At 46.3% G+C, this 17,700-nt stretch overlaps 1 protein-coding gene and 1 pseudogene across 1 annotated transcript in view; one reads left to right on the top strand and one right to left on the bottom strand.

Annotated features, from left to right (window-relative positions):
• Positions 1-974: 974 nt before the first annotated feature.
• The window catches only part of ZNRF3 (zinc and ring finger 3), a 159,137-nt gene continuing 142,411 nt past the window's right edge, over positions 975-17,700 (top strand). Inside the window, exon 1 of the mRNA XM_020283118.2 lies at positions 975-1,529. Within this exon, the coding sequence (XP_020138707.2) occupies positions 1,230-1,529 (300 nt within the window). The 5' untranslated portion in view covers positions 975-1,229. The remainder of the gene's footprint in view (positions 1,530-17,700) is intronic.
• On the bottom strand, positions 9,222-9,319 carry LOC142863794 (uncharacterized; annotated as a pseudogene).

The following is a 17,700-nucleotide window of genomic DNA, read 5'->3' on the forward strand; positions in this document are numbered from 1 at the left end:
TAGAGGCGGGGGTCTCGCTCTTGCTCAGGCTGGTTTCGAACTCCTGACCTCCAGCGATCTGCCCGCCTCGGCCTCCAAGAGTGCTAGGATTTCAGGAGTGAGCAACCGCGCTCGGCCTTAGATATGTTAATTTAGCAGCCCTCAGTCTGTACACAGAGGGTGATGGTGTTGGACTCCTTCAGCCTGTTGCACATGGCCAGACGCAAAGTTTCAGAACTTCTTTTAAGGGTGGTGCTTGAATTAGTCTCTGGGGCTGCAGAACGGTAACTCCATCAGGATCCAAAGGACTTCCTCAAGGTCTTCCCCCTCTCTCCCAGGTGAGAGTAACTGCCTGAGCGACACCTGTGCACGACCTTGACACATCCCAGCGTGGCCGAGGTGCAGATGGCCGCTGGGGCCTTTCCAGTTTGACGGTCGAGGTGGGGGTAGGGACGAAGGCCCTGGGCGGGTGCCCAGGCTTCCTATGGAGTGTGAATTGGGGCGGGGGAGCCGGGAAGGGCAAGGCTTTCCACGCCCGAATGGCCCTAACTCCAGCACCGGACCAGGACGCGTGAGGCCACCAGAGAGGACGCGCGTCACTCGGGAGCAGGTTGCAGTCCCCATTCCCGCCGAACTCCAGCAACCGCGAGCAGAAATGTCTGCCGGGAGGGCGGAGCGCAGCAGAGGGGGCGGGGCAAGGGCGAAGGGGCGGAGTAGAGACGACGGGCGGGGGGCGGAGCGAGGCTGGAGGGGTGGGGCAAGTCGGCGGGCGGGGCGGGGCGAGGGTGAAGGGGTGGAGCAAGACGGCGGGCTGGGGCGGAGCGAGGACGAAGGGGTGGAATGCAGACCGAGGGCGGAGGGCGGAGCCGGGCGATGGGCGGAGCGATGATGCAGGGGAGGAGCGCAGGCGGGGCGGGGCGAGGGAGGGGCGTGCCCAGCCGCCGGGCCCCGCCTCCCGCCGCAGGCGCGCCCGCCCCGCCTGCCTACTCCCCACCGCGGCTGCGGCCGAGCGCGGGGAGGGAGGGGAGAGCGGGTCACGGCGCTGCCGGGGCGGGGATAACCCCTCACGTGGAGCAGATGAAAGGGCCGCGGCGCGACGGCCCGGGGAGCCGAGCGGAGCCTGCGACCCACAAAGCCGCCGCCGCCGCCGCCGCGATGGGGCTGTGAGGCGTCCGCCCGCGCTCGGTCCTCCGCCGGCCCGCGACTATGCCCGGCCGCGCCCGCCCTCCGCGCCCTCCCGCCGCAGGACCATGAGGCCGCGCTCGGGCGGGCGCCCAGGGGCCCCGGGCCGCCGCCGCCGCCGCCTCCGCCGCCGCCCCCGCGGCCCCCGCGGCCGCCGCCTGCCGCCGCCGCCGCCGCTGCCGCTGCTGCTCGGGCTGCTGCTGGCGGCCGCGGGGCCCGGCGCGGCGCGGGCCAAGGAGACGGCGTTCGTGGAGGTGGTGCTGTTCGAGTCAAGTCCGAGCGGCGACTACACCACCTACACCACCGGCCTCACGGGCCGCTTCTCGCGGGCCGGGGCCACGCTCAGTGCCGAGGGCGAGATCGTGCAGGTAGCTGCCCGCCGCCCGGGCCCCGCGCCGCCGCCGCCACAAGATGGCTCCGGGGGCTGCGCCCGCCGACCCCGCCGCGGGCTGGCGGGCGGGCGGGCGGGCGGGAGGGGCGGCTGGGAGGCCGGCGGCATCCCTCCCCGGCGGGCGGGCGGGCGGGCGGGACGCGGCCTCGGGGCGCCGCGGCGGGGGCGAGCGCACGTGGGGGCTCGACCTCCCGCGGGTCCAGGAGGCGGGCGGTGGACCCCCGCCCCGCACCCACGCTGCGGCGGCCCCCTAGAGCCGGCTGGGTATGTCGGCCTGCCTCAGGTGGAAGTCCCGGGAACTACCTGTTGAATGCCAACTTTGGAAAGACAAGTGATGAAGGATGGGGCGGCTTGTTTCAGGTTGCAGGCTTTGCGTTCCTCCCGTGCATGTTCTGTTTGGGTGCGGCCAGGTTTGTCTGAGGGGCTGCGTAACATCAGGTTCCTCCCTGGAACCTGCGCCGCCTCACCTGGGCACCGCCGGCCCACCTGCGGGGCTCTGGACTAGCCGCAGCAGGCAGGGGAGCTGATGGAGCTGGCCGAGGAGTGGGGATCGAGGGTGCCCTGGGCTGGCTGTGCGAGGCAGCCCTCGCTGCGTGCCTCACATTGCAGAGGGTGGGAGGATGACTGCCCGCCAGCCTCCCGGCCAAGGACTAACGCGGAGGGCCTGCAAATCGGGAGACGGGATCGCTCGCTGACAGGGCCTCCACCTTGTTCCAAGTGAAAGAGGTTTGCATTCCAAAGGAAGCTAGCTGGGGAGAGCTTTAAGCTGTGCCTCCTCTTTGGAGGAGGGACTCTCAACTGAAGCTTCTGCGGATGGTTAGGGTGTATGCCTTCCCGCTTCCTTGGCCGTGATTTTATCAACTGGTTACTAGACTGCCAGCGCACTTATGGCGGTTAATAAGCGCGCCTCGGATGGGAGTGATTTCAAATGGTTGGCTTGTCTTTGAACTTTTTCGGGTGATTGGAGGGCTGCAGGGCCTAAGCTTTGGGCCTTCTGCGCTTTGCTCTTGGGTGAGTTATGAATGAAGAGAAGGAAACTGTATGGAATGATTGCACAGCAGCCCAGGGCGTAGACAGCCTCTTCCTTCTCTTCCTTTTCCCTCCTCTAGTGCAGACTCAAAATCCCTGTGTGGATAGGACAGGGAGCTGTGCAGCCTGGCTCCAGGTGTGTCCTTACAAAGCTGAGGGAGGTACCTAAGCCCATGCTATTAATCAGCACCATTGCTTTACCAGGGCTCTTATCCCCATCTTAAACTTTTGCGGGGTAAATAAAAGGGGAAACACGTTGATTGAGCCCCTTAACTACATCCGTTAAATGCTTCTGGACTTTTAAAAAAATGTTATAATTAAGTTCTTTAATTTATAAGCTTTAGAGATGATGCTTTGCTGAAGATTTCTAAACATTTCAATTGCAGCATTCAAGAATAGTTTGAATTTTAAATCTTGCTCCTTGTGACTCCTTGTCTCTCTTTGAGGTTTTCGCTGTGCTCTGATGGCTTTAGAAATGTTTGACTTACAGCCTTCCAAAAAAAAAAAAAAGATGTTTTAACGTGGCACTTCACTATTTGAAGTTTGACTTTTGAAGTTTGTGATTTTTATCTGCAGTGTTTTAACTTGTATTCTTTCTCCAAGGGTAGTTTGTCTAGTGAGCTATCCATTATGAGTAGTGCTGTGCTTTAGAGATAATCTTGGGTTTGCCCTTTAATACAAAATTAGCAGTTTAAACACACCATTTGTAACTATTTTATTCTTGTGAGTGGGGAGATAATGTGTGAATTTGGCAGAAGGAATCTATTCTCTTTTGAAACTTTTTGAAGTGCTTATCTAACTCTTTTATAGTCCATTAGCCTAGGCCCCCCTGGAAAATTGTCAACAATTGCTAAGTAAAGAAAAATGACTTAAATGATATTTAATAAGTTTACCTGTTAAGCAATCACTAATAAGTGTCCTTAATTCACTTATAACTGCAGTAATGTTGGTGAGTTTATCTGAGCTGTCTGAATAGTCATTTCTGTATATCTTTAATAACTTTATTGTAGTGGCCGACTTGTTGAACCTCTGTGTCCATGGGCAGAGTGCAGTGTGGCTTTCAGGGCTGTGTGTGTACAAAGGCTGGCATGCTTTTATTAGTTCTGCGAATACTGTCTGATTGAAGGAACTGGTGTGGCCCCTGTTGGCTGGCCCTGAAAAAGGTTTTTGTAAGGAAAGCTGATGTTTTAGGACTGCTGTGAGGGAATGTAATTGTGTGTGTGTGTGTGTGTGTGTGTGTGTGTGTGTGTCTGTGAAAAATGAGAAAATAGAAGAAACAAATTGGTGCCCAGCTTCAGATTAATAATTTTTTCTAAATACTCTCATTGAACTTTCTAAAACCTTTTACTTACTATCTTAAAAAACAAACAAACAAACAAACAAACACCCTATGCATGATTTCCTATCTAGTGTTTTATGGTCTTAAGAGCAGAGTTAATTTTCCTGTATCTAAAGCAAAATAGCACGATAGCATGGCTTTTGTTACTTCCAGTGGGGTTCTGTAGCAGTATTGTTCATGGTTTAGGGGAGAAAAGACCTGTTTGGGAGTACCTCTCCTTTAAAAATTCTCAGATAAGAAATTGGGTTGTGTTACTGATTTTTTTTCCCTTCCTCTACTTATTATATGTCATTGAAAGTGTGTGTGTGTGTGTGTGTGTGTGTGTGTGTGTGTGAGTGTGTACATGTATGTTTGTTCAGTAGATACCTTATCATAGTCTGGTTTGCCCAGATACTTTTAAGTACAGTACCTGTGCAGTCATTTGTGTGTGTTAGGGTAGGGGGCAGCCTGGTTAAGAATTGTGTCTGTCTAGTAGTGTCGAAAGAGAGAGGGCTTGCAATTCAGACCTTGGGATTATGTCACCAGGAATCTTGGTTCTCCCCTTGTGCATTTTACGCTTAAATAACTACCCCAAGGTCACCATTGTGGTCTGTATGAAGATAGTTGGTTTTTATTTATTTTTGACATCTACATCTTTGATAGTTGAGGTGAAAACAATGTGTGAGTATGAAATGCTATTAATTACTGTTAACTTATTCATGCAGTGGTAAAGCCTATTTGCTTGTAAGAGTGTCAGGCATACAGTTTGAATGCTGGAGGAATTAATTACACTTCTGTAGTTCTGAAGTGTGGGACTTTAAAGGGTTCTTAGACATATTGATACATATTTCATCTTTGAACCAATTTGTTGCTGTTAATGAGATCATTATCTGAAACTTTCAGACTTGGCTGTGCAACTCACATGGTTGGTGGTGTTAAATAAAGACCTGATTAAACACTGGCTAGTGGTATGTGGATTGGTTAAACAAACAAAGAAAATTTGCATTGCTAGAGATGAAAGATTGTTTTAAAGTGGAAATGCATTTTTTCCCCCTTGAAGTCAAATATTTAGAAAAGCTTGAGAAATTAATTTGTAGAAGGAATTTGAGTGATAGGTTCTGTGTAACTTTGAAATCGGCCTTTCTGGATCCTACATTAAGTGCTGAATGGACTTGAAAAAGGTTAGCTGAGGATATTTAAGAACTAAGTCAGTTCCTTTAGATAGTTGAGTTGGGAGGAGAGCTGAATGGTGGGTTAGAAAGGTTGATCAAGGTCCTTAAAATAGCCAATGTTAAGTAAAGGTATCACAGAGAATAATTTTAGGAAACTAATTCCTCTCCTTTGTTTCCCTGTCATTGTTGCTGCAGTTTAGCGTTGATCAAACACTTCTTTTCATCTCCATTTTAACTTCACAGGCCTACCTCTAAAAATTGACTTGGCCTAATAGAACAATTGTGTGCTGACAGCTGACCTGGATTTGCCCAGAAAGGGATTGCCGACTGTCTTCTCACATGGGCTTTCATAGGTTAAGACCAAGCATTTGATTTGGGGGGAAAAGTAGGGCTGTGTTTTGTGATCTTAAAAGTTCTTAGGGGCTCTTATTTTCTGTCCTGTTCCTTGAGATCTCATGGGAGTTACTAGTGCAATTGCGAATAATGATGAAGATGGGAGTGGGAGGTAGTGTGGAGTCTGTGGACTAAAGGGAAGGCAGTGACGGCTTCGCTTACCAGCATTTATTGTGTACAGAGCACGGTGCCAAGCATGTCACACGTTGCCTCATCTCATCCTAATATTAACACAGAATTGGCAACTATTGTTAACCCAATTTACAGAGGAGGAAACTGAGGCTAAGAGAGGCAAGTTGGCTTCTCTAACCTCACATGGCTAGCAAGTGATAAAACCTGGATTGAAAGCCAGACAGCTCTGTCTGGCCCCCTTGTTCTTGTTTGTGCCAAGTAAATAGAACTTGTCTGGTTAGGATTTTGACATTAATTCAAGTCTAATTTTTAACAATCCAGAGAAAGCCCATGACCTCCTGAAATTATATGCACATTCTTGTATATGGACACTTTTGTTTTCCTGAGAAGACATACAACTTTGCCTCTTGGAGGAGTCTGTGATATCTCCCTACCCTCAAGAGGAAAAAGAGAAGCTCTAATCTAGTACCAGTCATTGAATAGTCCATTACTTTGAATTTGAGTCAGGTGACATGGGGCTCAGACTGGCAACAGTTTTAGGAAAGAAGACTAGAGGTTTGCGTGCCCCTCTGTGGAACATATTCATTTGATAGACTTTAACCAAAGCCCTATTTTGTACCAGACACCGTATTGCTGCTGTTTTCTGGAGTTTAGTCTTATGAAGACAGACGTGCATGGATAAATGATAATCCTTCCCAACTGGGTTTCCCCACAAAACTGAGCCCTTAGGCCCTAAGGCATCAGTTGTCTATAATGAATTAACCTCTCTCCTGTGCATCTATCTCATACTAGTTATACATCATCCTTCAGAGAAGTGAGAAAATGATCACTGAAAGAATTTTCTGCAGTTAGATGGCGAAGTGCAAGAATGCAATGATGTGAAGGCAGGATGTGGGAAAGGAGAGTAAATGGTTCTTTTCCACCATTCATTGAAAAATGAAATGGAGCACCTGTTGCTGTTGAAATGCCTTAAGAGCAGCTTCTCACGCCTTCCCTTATGGACCTGGACCTCACAGGGCAGGTCTGTTTGTTTTTGCTCATCTCTGAACCTACCCTCCAGCTCCCCAGTGCCTGCTATTTATCAGGCACTTGATATTTATTGAATGAATGTTTTAGAGTGGGATCAGGCAGGCAGTGGGTTTTGGGTGCTTGGATTAATTGATGAGAACAACTTCCTTTGACTCCACTAATAAATTCTGGGATTATCTTTCCTTTTTAGTTATTTCCAGAAGCTGGCTTGATTAGTTGGAAAGGATGGACCTCTCTCTGGTTCCAGTAGATCCACTGGTATTATAATACCAGGTTGTATGAAAGTGATCTCTGTGGTGTTTGTGTGTTCCAGGGCAGAATACCTGGCATTATACATATCTGAAGTGTTCTTTTCTGACAAAACACCAAGTATTGGGAAAGCCTTTAAGTAGACAGCTGTTATGGACGGGAAGACACTTGCATCTCTAGTGTCCTTGGGAGTAATGGTAAAGGGTTGGTATTCAGTATCACTACTAACCTGAATATATGCCATGTGGAAAACTTTGCTTCTTGATAATGTTTCCCAAGTCTGGAGAATGTGGATTTCTAATTTGTGACAAAATGACATTTACATGAATCTTCATAATCATAAGAACCAGATTCAGTCCTTTAACGTGTTAGAAAGGGATTGAAATCCAGAGAAGTAAAGTGCCTTGCCCAGGACCACATGGTGAGGTAGAGATGACCCAGGATTAATATTCAGGTCCTTCAAGGCCCAGGCTCGGAGCCTTTCTGTTACCCCTGGCTGCGCCGCGGCCGAGTGTAGCGAGGAAGACCAGATACAGGGCGTGCTTTATGATCAGGTGTGTAATTGAGGAAAGCTAGGCTTTCTTAAATTGTATATTGGCATTAAGTGGTTGCTATTCTCCTCTAATTAATTTAGATTTTGAGTCTCTCGGTCTTCCTCTCTGTCAGAGCTTTTAAAAATAGTTACTGATGATCAAGTGTGCTAGGCACTGGGTACAGCGCTTTCTCACATTTAATGGACAAGGTAGATGGCACACACCAGGTTTTCAGATGAGGATGCCAAGCTCGGAGAGGCACAGTCACTTGTTGAACTCACTGAGCAAGTCTGTAGTGGAGTTGAGGTTCAAACTCTGGTGTGTCTGATTCTAAGCCATTTCTGTCTTCACAAGACCACTTCACATTTTCTTGTGATGTGGATATGGGAAGTGATGGTGGAATTTAGAATTGGGTTTAAACCCAGAATGATTGACCAAGAAATGAGTCTATAACTTTAACTGAAAAAACCCCCTACACTTACGGAGATTTATTTCCTTCCTCCTTTCTTTCTTTTTTTAATCACAGAAGGCTCATTTTAACTTGTTTTTTCTACTAATAGCCAATCTGCCAAGATCGGGATGAAGGACCAGTGGTGACTTGAAGTATACAACTGTCACTCGATGGCACTTCCGTTGTTTTGGCTGTTGGGAAAGCTGGAACGGCTGTAGTGTTCTGGCATTTAAAGGGATTTCTGGTGTGAGACACACCTCCTTCCTGTGGCTGACTTTTAGAGCCATCTTTCACCAAAGAGGTCATGTCCCATGTTCATGGCCTGTCTTATTCTGCACAGGCTCATTCCATCCTCCTGGTTGTTAAAACTTAACCGTGGGTGCTGCCTTTCTCAGTTGGTGGACGTTCAGTGGTGCCCTCTGTCCACCAGACCCTGTGTGGGGCGGGCAGTGAACACAGACGAATGAGCAGGCAGTAAAGTGCAGAGAGCCAGACAGTGAGGGAACTGTTGCCTTACGGTGGGACGTGTCCTATCTGGTAGGGCACAGCCTGTAGGATACCGAAGAACACCTGGGAGAGGAAACCTGGCCCTGGTGCCAAGTTTAGGCCTGGGCAACCCATTGTATGTCACAACATAGTACGGGGTTTCGAGCATTCTGTTCTTTTCCAACTCATTTTTACCTACCTTTGAGGTTAAAACTGATAACCCCTTTGTGGAAACATGCCTTTATAACTGTCAAACAGAATAGGAAGGAGGGAAAGAGTAGAGGTTCTTTGTTCTATTTGTAGCTTGAATGAGATGTTTTAAAATCTGACTTTTAGTGGTTCTGTTGACTCATGATAGTGTGAAAAGAATAAGGTCAGCTGACCCATTGTGGTTCAAAGGAGAGCATTTTATTTTTATTACCCTTAAGATGTGATATAAGAGTTGATATTAATCCCCTTCTCTCTCCAGCAGCCAGTGTGATATGGTTGTTAAGAAACGTGATGTGAGGCGGGAGGATTGCTCAAGGTCAGGAGTTCGAAACCAGCCTGAGCAAGAGCGAGACCCTGTATCTACTAAAACTAGAAAGAAATTAATTGGCCAACTAAAAATATATAGAAAAAATTCGCTGGGCATGGTGGCACATGCTTGTAGTCCCAGCTACTCGGGAGGCTGAGGCAAAAGAATTGCTTGAGCCCAGGAGTTTGAGGTTGCTGTGAGCTAGGCTGATGCCACGGCACTCTAGCCCAGGCAACAGAGTGAGACTCTGTCTAAAAAAAAATACAATGTCTAGGGAGTTGATTCTCTGAAGACAAACTTTAATCCTAGAATTTTGTGGTGAAACTATATGCTGGAATAGGGACTTCTGGCCTCCTGGGGTAGAAGCTCTTGCATTTTTTTTTTTTTTCTTCTTTAGGGGCCATGCTAATCTTCTCTGTATTGTTCAATTTTAGTATATGTGCTGCCAAAGCCAGCACCGCCATAAGAGTGATGGTGGTGTTCAATTAGGTACATGTAAGTTCCCATCCAGGGCCATAAGAATTTGATTACAACTTAATTTTCTATATGAACTTGAGTTAATTTGAGTATGCTAGCTTGTCAGCAGTCATTTATTGAATTTCTGTTGTGGATATAGTATAGAGAAGAAACAGCTTTTATGCACCTGTGATATAGTTTATGCATTACAGATGTTATTTCTCTGATTTATCCCATGTAAATTTGGATAGTTAAATTAGCCCCACTTTACAGCGGAAACTGAGGCTGAAAGTCTTAAGTAAGCTTCTTGAGGCCACAGAACTAGAATCGAATTTGGGTCACCTGAAGCCAAGGCTCACTGCCTAGCTGCTTGAGGGCCCAGGTATATTTTGGTGATATTTACAAAAAAATGTTAGAATAAATTCATTTTCCATTATCCATAGTCAGGTCTAAAACTTTGCTTTAAAAAATAATTTGTAACTTTTTTTTTTTTTTTTTTTTGAGACAGAGTCTCGCTTTGTTGCCCAGGCTAGAGTGAGTGCCATGGCGTCAGCCTAGCTCACAGCAACCTCAAACTCCTGGCTCAAGCAATCCTCCTGCCTCAGCCTCCCAAGTAGCTGGGACTACAGGCATGTGCCACCATGCCCGGCTAATTTTTTGTATATATATTAGTTGGCCAATTAATTTCTTTCTATTTATAGTAGAGACGGGGTTTCGCTCTTGCTCAGGCTGGTTTCGAACTCCTGACCTCGAGCAATCCGCCCGCCTCGGCCTCCCAGAGAGCTAGGATTACAGGCGTGAGCCACCGCGCCCGGCCTGTAACTTTTTTAAATTATAAAAATATACATGTTTGTTGTAGAATACTTGGGAAATATAGAAAAGTAAGGAAAAAGGAAATCCCACTCTCTAACTTTTGTGTTGTAGAATACTTTATTTTTTTATCCATGAGTTTCCAGGAATTTTAAAGAAAATTGGAAAAAACACATTACATAGTGTTTTTTTGGTTTTTTTTTGAGACAAGAGTCTCTGTTGCTCACGCTAGAGTCCCATGGCATCAGCCTACCTCACAGTAACCTCAAACTCCTGAGCTCAAGCAATCCTCCTGCCTCAGCCTCCCGAGTAGCTGGGACTACAGGCATGTGCCACCACGTCTGGCTAATTTTTTCTATATATATTAGTTGGCCAATTAATTTCTTTCTATTTACAGTAGAGAGGGGGTCTCGCTCTTGCTCAGACTGGTGTCTAACTCCTGAGCTCAAGCAATCCTGCCGCCTCAGCCTCCCAGAGTGCTAGGATTAAAGGCGTGAGCCACCAAGCCCTGCCTTAATATAGTGTTCTTAACACTTCTACTATCTTGAATATTTTCTCTGAAACATTTTTAGTGACCGTGGAACATATTCTCATTTTCTGTTATTATAAGTAATGCTGTGAGGAATATCCTTTCTATATCTCTGGATTATTTGCATAGGATTTCTAGAATTAGGTTCACTGGGTCAAGTGGTATAAACATGTTTTTAAGGCTTTTGCTACATATTGTTAGATTACAGAAGAATGATTCTAGTTTATACCCCTCTACCAGGTTAGCATGTATGTTCCTACATACCTCTGCTAACAATGGATAGTATCTATTTCTTAAAAAAAAACAAAAAAGAAAACTTCAGAAAAGTGAAAGTCTACATATTCATATCATTTGGTAAATAGTAAAATACTGGCTTTTTTCTCTGCCATGAGGATCTGAGTTATGACTAATGTCTGCACTGAAAGGAGAGGTACCTGGCATGGTATCTGGGTATCTGGGTACTTCCCTTGGTATATCAGAGCGTGGTTCAGGAGCAGCAGGGACACGGCAGATGGCCATGCTTGGAGGGCTAGGAGGGGACCTCACGGTAGGGACCACTATGCTGTTGGCACAACCCATGGCAGCATATTGTTGCCCAGGAGGGTGCTGCTGCCTCTCTCCCATAGAGCAGACTCTCTGCTTATGAACAGGCTGGGTTCAGAAAGGCCGAATGAATCTGTCTTAAATTCAGAGTGACACTGTCAGTTGGTGGTGGGCAGAGATGCAAGTTGAGCCAAGCACCAGACTATCAGCTGTGCTTCTAAGGAGCAGGCCCATAGGCTGAAAACAGCTTCCAGGTGTTTTGTTGGATCTTTGTTACAATATTTTACGTAAAAATAGGTTCTTCTTGAAAAATTAAACGATCTGGCATCAGTGGGTCTACATTCTGGCATGGCGGTAGCCTGCCGTAGTGGAGTGGCAGCTGTCCCCTTCAGTGGGGGCACAGGCCCTCCAGGTCACAAGTCCCTATTGCATTGTCCTGGCTTACTTCCCTCACTAACAGTTACATTTACCAATGCCTGGCCCCTATAGGCATTGGAGTTTGCCATCTTTTCTCTCTTTCTGAAAGTGATTTTCTTTTTTTTTTTTAATTTAAAGAGCTGGAGTCTTGCTCTGTTACCCAGGCTAGAATGTAGTGGTGCGATCATAGCTCACTGCAACCTTGAACTCCTGGGGTTAGGCAATCTTCTCACCTCGGCCTCCCGAGTAGCTGGGACTACAGGTACATACCACCGTGCCTGGCTAATTAAAAAAAAATTTTTTTTATGTTGCCCAGGCTGGTCTTGAACTCCTGGCCTCCAGTGATCTTCCAGCTTTGGCCTCCCAAAGTGTCAGGGTTACAGGCGTGAGCCATGGCCAATCTGAAGCTGAAAGCTTTTTGAAAAGTCAAGCATGACAAGTATTCAGTATTTTCTGTCTTTCCTCAAACAACCTGCATGTCAGATGTGCACAGAAGACCTTGTGACCTCAAGTTATGCTACTGGGAAGGCCAAACTGGCCGTAATGAGACTAGTGTGCCCTTTTCATTTTGATGTAGGTATTTCCATTTTCTCTCAGACTTTTATTTATTTATGTATGTATGTATGTATGTATTTATTTATTTATTTATAGAGACTCCCTTTGTTGCCCAGGCTAGAGTGCCATGGCGTCAGCCTAGCTCACAGCAAGCAACCTCAAACTCCTGGGCGCAAGTGATCCTACTGCCTCAGCCTCCCGAGTAGCTGGGACTATAGGCATGTGCCACCATGCCCGGCTAATTTTTTGTATATATGTTTTTAGTTGGTCAATTAATTTATTTCTATTTTTAGTAGAGACAGGGTCTTGCTCAGGGTGGTTTCGAACTCCTGACCTCAAGCAATCTGCCCGCCTCAGCCTCCCAGAGTGCTAGGATTACAGGCATGAGCCACCACGCCTGGCCTCTCTCGGACTCCTTGAAGGCTGAAGTCTGGAGCCATTTTGGTCTGTGCCTTCATAAAGATCTTTTTTGCCCCTTCTCTCTTTTGGCTTCATGGTTTCCCATAACTGTGAGTTACTGTTTATGCCGAAGGGCACCTTGAAAGTGCTGTGACTCAGCTGTCCTTTTACAGTGAAGGAGCTGTGGGCAAGGGCTTCTAGCCTTTGGTCACAAGAGGAGCCGGGATTAGAGCTCAGGTCTTGGTACTCCCTGGTGGTTATCTTTCTAGAAAGACATTCCACTTTTGAGGATTGAATTCTGGAAAATCTTCCAAGTGCCTGGTGCTTTAGGGTCCCTGGTTTGCTTTCACTTGCATTATCTTGGGTTTGTCCCCTCATCTGGGAGAGCCTTCCTTGGATTTGCCCCCAGAAAGCTGTCTGTCCTTCAGGTGGTCTGGTTGCTGAGGCTTGTCCCACACTTGACATAAAATGCTTTTCTTTGTGCCTAATTGTATACTTTTCCTTAAATGTGCTTGGCATTGTATGTTTAGCACCTTTATGCGATTTTTTGGAATATCACTAGGTACCCAGAGACTTGGCATCTTTTCAGAAAGTGCCTCAGTCTTAGAGTAGGTGGTGAATAGACAGTTAATGGCATGTAAAGAATGTTGCAAGCTCGACTTGTAAAACTATTTCAGAAGTTAAGGTAGCTTGTGTCTGAGTCAAAGGGAAATGGAGATGTCCTCAAGATGATGCTTGACTTGCTAGGTCCCCTGCTGCTGACCTTTTGTCTTCATGCCTGACATGAAGACAGCCTAAGCTGTCTCCCAATCTCACATTTTCTCTCTCTGGATTTTTTTTTTTTTTTTTTTGAGACAGGGTTTTGCTGTGTTGCCCAGCCTGGCCTTGAATTCCTGGGCTCAAATGCCTAGCCTTCCAATAGCTAGGACTATAGGCATGCACCACTGTGCCCAGTACTCACATTCTCTTTTTCTCATCAGTTCTTCCACTCCCCACCAGATTCATCTTTCTACTGTAACCTCTGGTCATGTCAGTCCCTTGATCAAAATCTTTCCTGGCATCCTGTTGTTTACTACCCAAGCTGAGTGAAGTGGTTACCTGGCTGGCTCTGTCTCTTTCATTGTCACCTCTGCGAGTGGGCCTGTGTGTTGCGGCCCTTGTTCTTGAATGTGTCCCGAGCTTTCCTCTCAATGCCTTGCATTTCAAATTGCCCTTCTGCTGGAATACATGTCTGTACCTCCACATTCCTGACACCCATCTTTGCTTTCTACCCTTCCCACCTGCAGCCAAACTTTTAGTTCTTTCCATTAAGTGTTTCCTGGTTCCACCAGTGTGTCCCTTTGAACCAGAGCACTCTGTCCCCTATTGCCTTATATATAAAACATGTAAAATATTTATTGCACTGAAATTCTTCTAGATCATAGTACTTTGGGATAGCATGGTGAGGGGGATGTTAGTGTGGCCAGGAAAATACTTGGCTTTTTGAGAGCGAGAACTTTCTATGATTGTAGCAACTATTCACAAGCAGACATGTGTGTGTCTTAGGTCTATTCCAAATAGTTGGGACAGTCCAGACTCTCAAAATAATTTTACCTTGCCTGTGCTCTCCCTGGAGGCCAGGTGGGAGGAAGGATGTGGGGCAAGGTGATGACACCCTCTAACTCCTTCCAGCCTGGCTTGTAACTGCCCTGGGTACATTGTTTGGAGAATGCTGGAGAAGAGAACATTACAGCCTGACTGTAGACTTTTAGGGATCTGTTATATTTAAATATATAAAATATATTTTGGTATTACTTAAATAACTGGAACTTTGGGGAGAACAGTAAAAGTTGAATTGCCCAGCAGAAACAACTGTATGTGAGTCCTTACTTAAATTTGTTCCACGTTATTTCTTCAATATTTTTTTTCCTCTTTGGAAGTTGTAGCATGGACCTCGATCCTGCATTTAAGTGCTGGGTGGGAAGCAGAGTTTTAAAGGACTATAGTAGTATTTCTAAAGAGGCCATCCGCCTTCATGTACAAGAATTTTAGGTTTCAATTTAGCAAACATTTGATTTTCTGCTCTTTATGGGGCTGACTGTAAGCATTTGGGAAATTATTAAATTATTGCTTAGTTCTGTACATATTGGCATATTGAGTTTTTTGTTACTGTGGATGTTTTTGTGGGACGGTGACAAAAACATGGATGGGCATTGGGACCTTCAGGAATATTCCAGAATCTGGCTATGGTGTGTTGTATTTTACTTTTACTAGGAAATTTTCATGGCTGCCTTTTCATGGCGTGTCCACTGCAGAAATGTTGCAGTGCCTGTCAATAAATGTCACCCTCATCCTAGGAATTCAATGAACACATAATGTGTAGTTTTGAAGTTTTGATGTTATTAGGTTTAAATCTCTAAGGCACACATAAACTCGCTTGTGGTATTAAATGTGCCGTGTGGGTGATTTCAAGTTCCAGTGGCAGTAGTAATTTTTGCATTTCCTGACTCTTGTGTTTAAATTTGCAGTCTCAACATTGCATCACCATAAGTTTTCACATTTAATGAATATTTATGTTGAGCCGAGTTCTATACGAATGCAGTGGTTTCTGACTTGATTATAGCTTTCTGTGTACTGTGGCCAGGAGTGCCCTATAGACAACAGAGTTGGCACACGTCTCAGCATGCCAAGCCCCGGAGGATGTGGTTAGGGACCACAGTGACTGGTGCTTTGGTTGCCATGCCAACCTTGTTTTTGGAAGGGGGAAGCTCTAAAACAGCAGTGGGATGGGGGGCAGAATGGTTTTGAATATTCCAAGTAAAATTATTTCCTATATGTTCCCTACAGGAAGATGCTGTAAGAACTCTAAAAGTCTTACTGTGTGCTCAGATAATGAATTTTCTTTTCCCTCTAATTTAGTTTTGCAAAGCTGTTTTAATTGTTGTCTTACAAACTTAGGAAAGTTAGGTGGTGGCCCTTCTATATGTGACTGTCTTCCCTACCTCAAGGGTAAATAGGGAATCTTCTGTCTCTTAATATTACAAACCTCCTTCCAACCCCTGCCAACCTCCTGTACCCTCTGGTAATTCCCGCCTAGTGGTGGCTGATTGGGGGAGGGAGGGAGAAGGGAAAATAAACAGGAGGAAGGATGGATGGGGGCCTCTCCCACCTCCAACTCCTTATCTTCATTCTCCTCTTTCCCCTATCCCAAGAAGGCCTTTCCTCACCTCTCCCTATTCTTGTATATCTGCAGAGACCATGATTGAGGGTGCCATCACCCATAAGTGGGATCTTAGGATACCCTGCTCTCAAGTTCTGGCAGACAGAGCTGGGATAAGAGGGAGTGATGTCCCTGGCATCCCACACTAGCATGCTGTGTACCCCTTTGCAAATGGTGCCCTGTGTGATTAATTCTGTGGTGCTTGGTGTCATGCTGGGAAATGTCTAGATGGGAATTGATCAGGCCTAATAAGCCAGATGGGAGCCCAGAATAGCAGAGTGGGATGGGACTCATGGGCGCCATCTGCAGTTCTAGCACCTCTTTAAAGACGACCTGAGTTGCTGGAGGCTGCCATCTGTCCAGGTTCAACAGCCCAGGCTGTCTGGTGTTATGGAGGGCTTGTCCTCAAGCCTCATCACACAAAAAGCAAAGCCCCACCCCTTTAAATGGAAACTTACTCTTCAGTAAGTAAGTAAGTTGACTTGGAGTCAACTCTGACACCATTGGATTGTAGTCTTCTTCAGGGCAGGGTTGGCATCTCAGTCTTTAACGTTTTCCCACTAAAACCCAGAGCATCTCTTCGTGTGAATTAGGAAAAGCTGTCCCCTCTTCAAGATCCCTGACTTGTGTTTGCTGTAAATTGGTCCTAATGTGAATCTAGGATGAGCACAGAAGTGAACTCCCCCTGGAGTTGTTTGGTGCAAGAGGCAGGTGCAAGAGGAGTTGTTCTCCTTCAGTGCTTCTCTCTCAGCAATTGTGATTTGTTGCTTCTGATTTCTATAGTTCATTTTCAGAAAACTAGGGAACCATGTTTATTAGAATTTTGTGTAAAGTTAGGGAAGAGAGATACCAAGGGGGAAGCGAGTATGTGCATTGGTCTGGCTGCTCTTTGGGCTAGCTCTTCTTTAGAGATGGGTTGACTGGAGCATGGGGTCTTCAAACCTGGATTCCTACCAAAATGGGTAGGCCTTTTGTAGAGCAGAAATGGCACCACCATTTTATAGGAGAAAATAAACGTGTTCTTAATCACCAACTCTTAGGTTAACTTTTGGACTATACCCTGATTTGGGTATAAGTTCTCTTTAGTTCTTTTAACTTCAACCTTTAGCCAGCCGTATTTGAGGGGAGTTGGGAGGATACTTTTTTGTCATCAAAACATTGGCATGGCTGTTAGGAGCAATGATTTTCAACTTCACTGTGCAGGTTCTTTAAAGCATGTTGTAAACTTTGCAGAATGAAGTGGTTCTGGGTTTCCTTTGATGATAGGAGAGGCCAGCGAGTGCCAAGTCTGGAGCCAGACTGCTGGGTCTGAATCCCAATTCTGCCAGTTACCTGCTGTGGGAAGGGTTGCTTTGCCTCTCCAGGTCTCAGTTTCTGCATCTGTAAAATGGAGCTAAATCCTTCCTAGAGTTCTTGCGAGGATGAAATGAGTTACACCATGCATTTTTTGTTTAGTGAGGATGAGAATGAAGAAAATAATGTACATAATTTCAGGATGTTCCTCACATGTACCTAACATTTCTGTTGTAGTTCCCAAATGATTAGAAATGTTTATTCTAAAGTGGTAGCTTATCTAGGTTGAAGATTCCAAAAGTGCTACTCATTGAGAAGTGACCATACCATGGGAATCTTTTTTTTTTAAACCATGCTCAGTGCTTTCTCATTTGTACCCGTGTCTCTTCTCCCCAGAGTGGTTCTTAAGCATTCTGTTCTTCCATACAGACTGTTCATTCCTCCCCAGGGGGAGGGTGCAGAAGGGTGCGTTACCACAGCTTCAGCTGCTCGTCCCTGCTCTCCACAGCTAGATCATTGTCCGGGCCTTGAGCTCTGTCATTCGGGCATGTATGTGAGCACACACAGACACACACACATACACAGCTAGATGGGAACTATCCAGGGTGTTTCTAGGCCAGCCTGCCTGTTGTTTCTGA

Source organism: Microcebus murinus, chromosome 22 (assembly GCF_040939455.1).
Source record: "Microcebus murinus isolate Inina chromosome 22, M.murinus_Inina_mat1.0, whole genome shotgun sequence".
NCBI lineage: Eukaryota > Metazoa > Chordata > Mammalia > Primates > Cheirogaleidae > Microcebus > Microcebus murinus.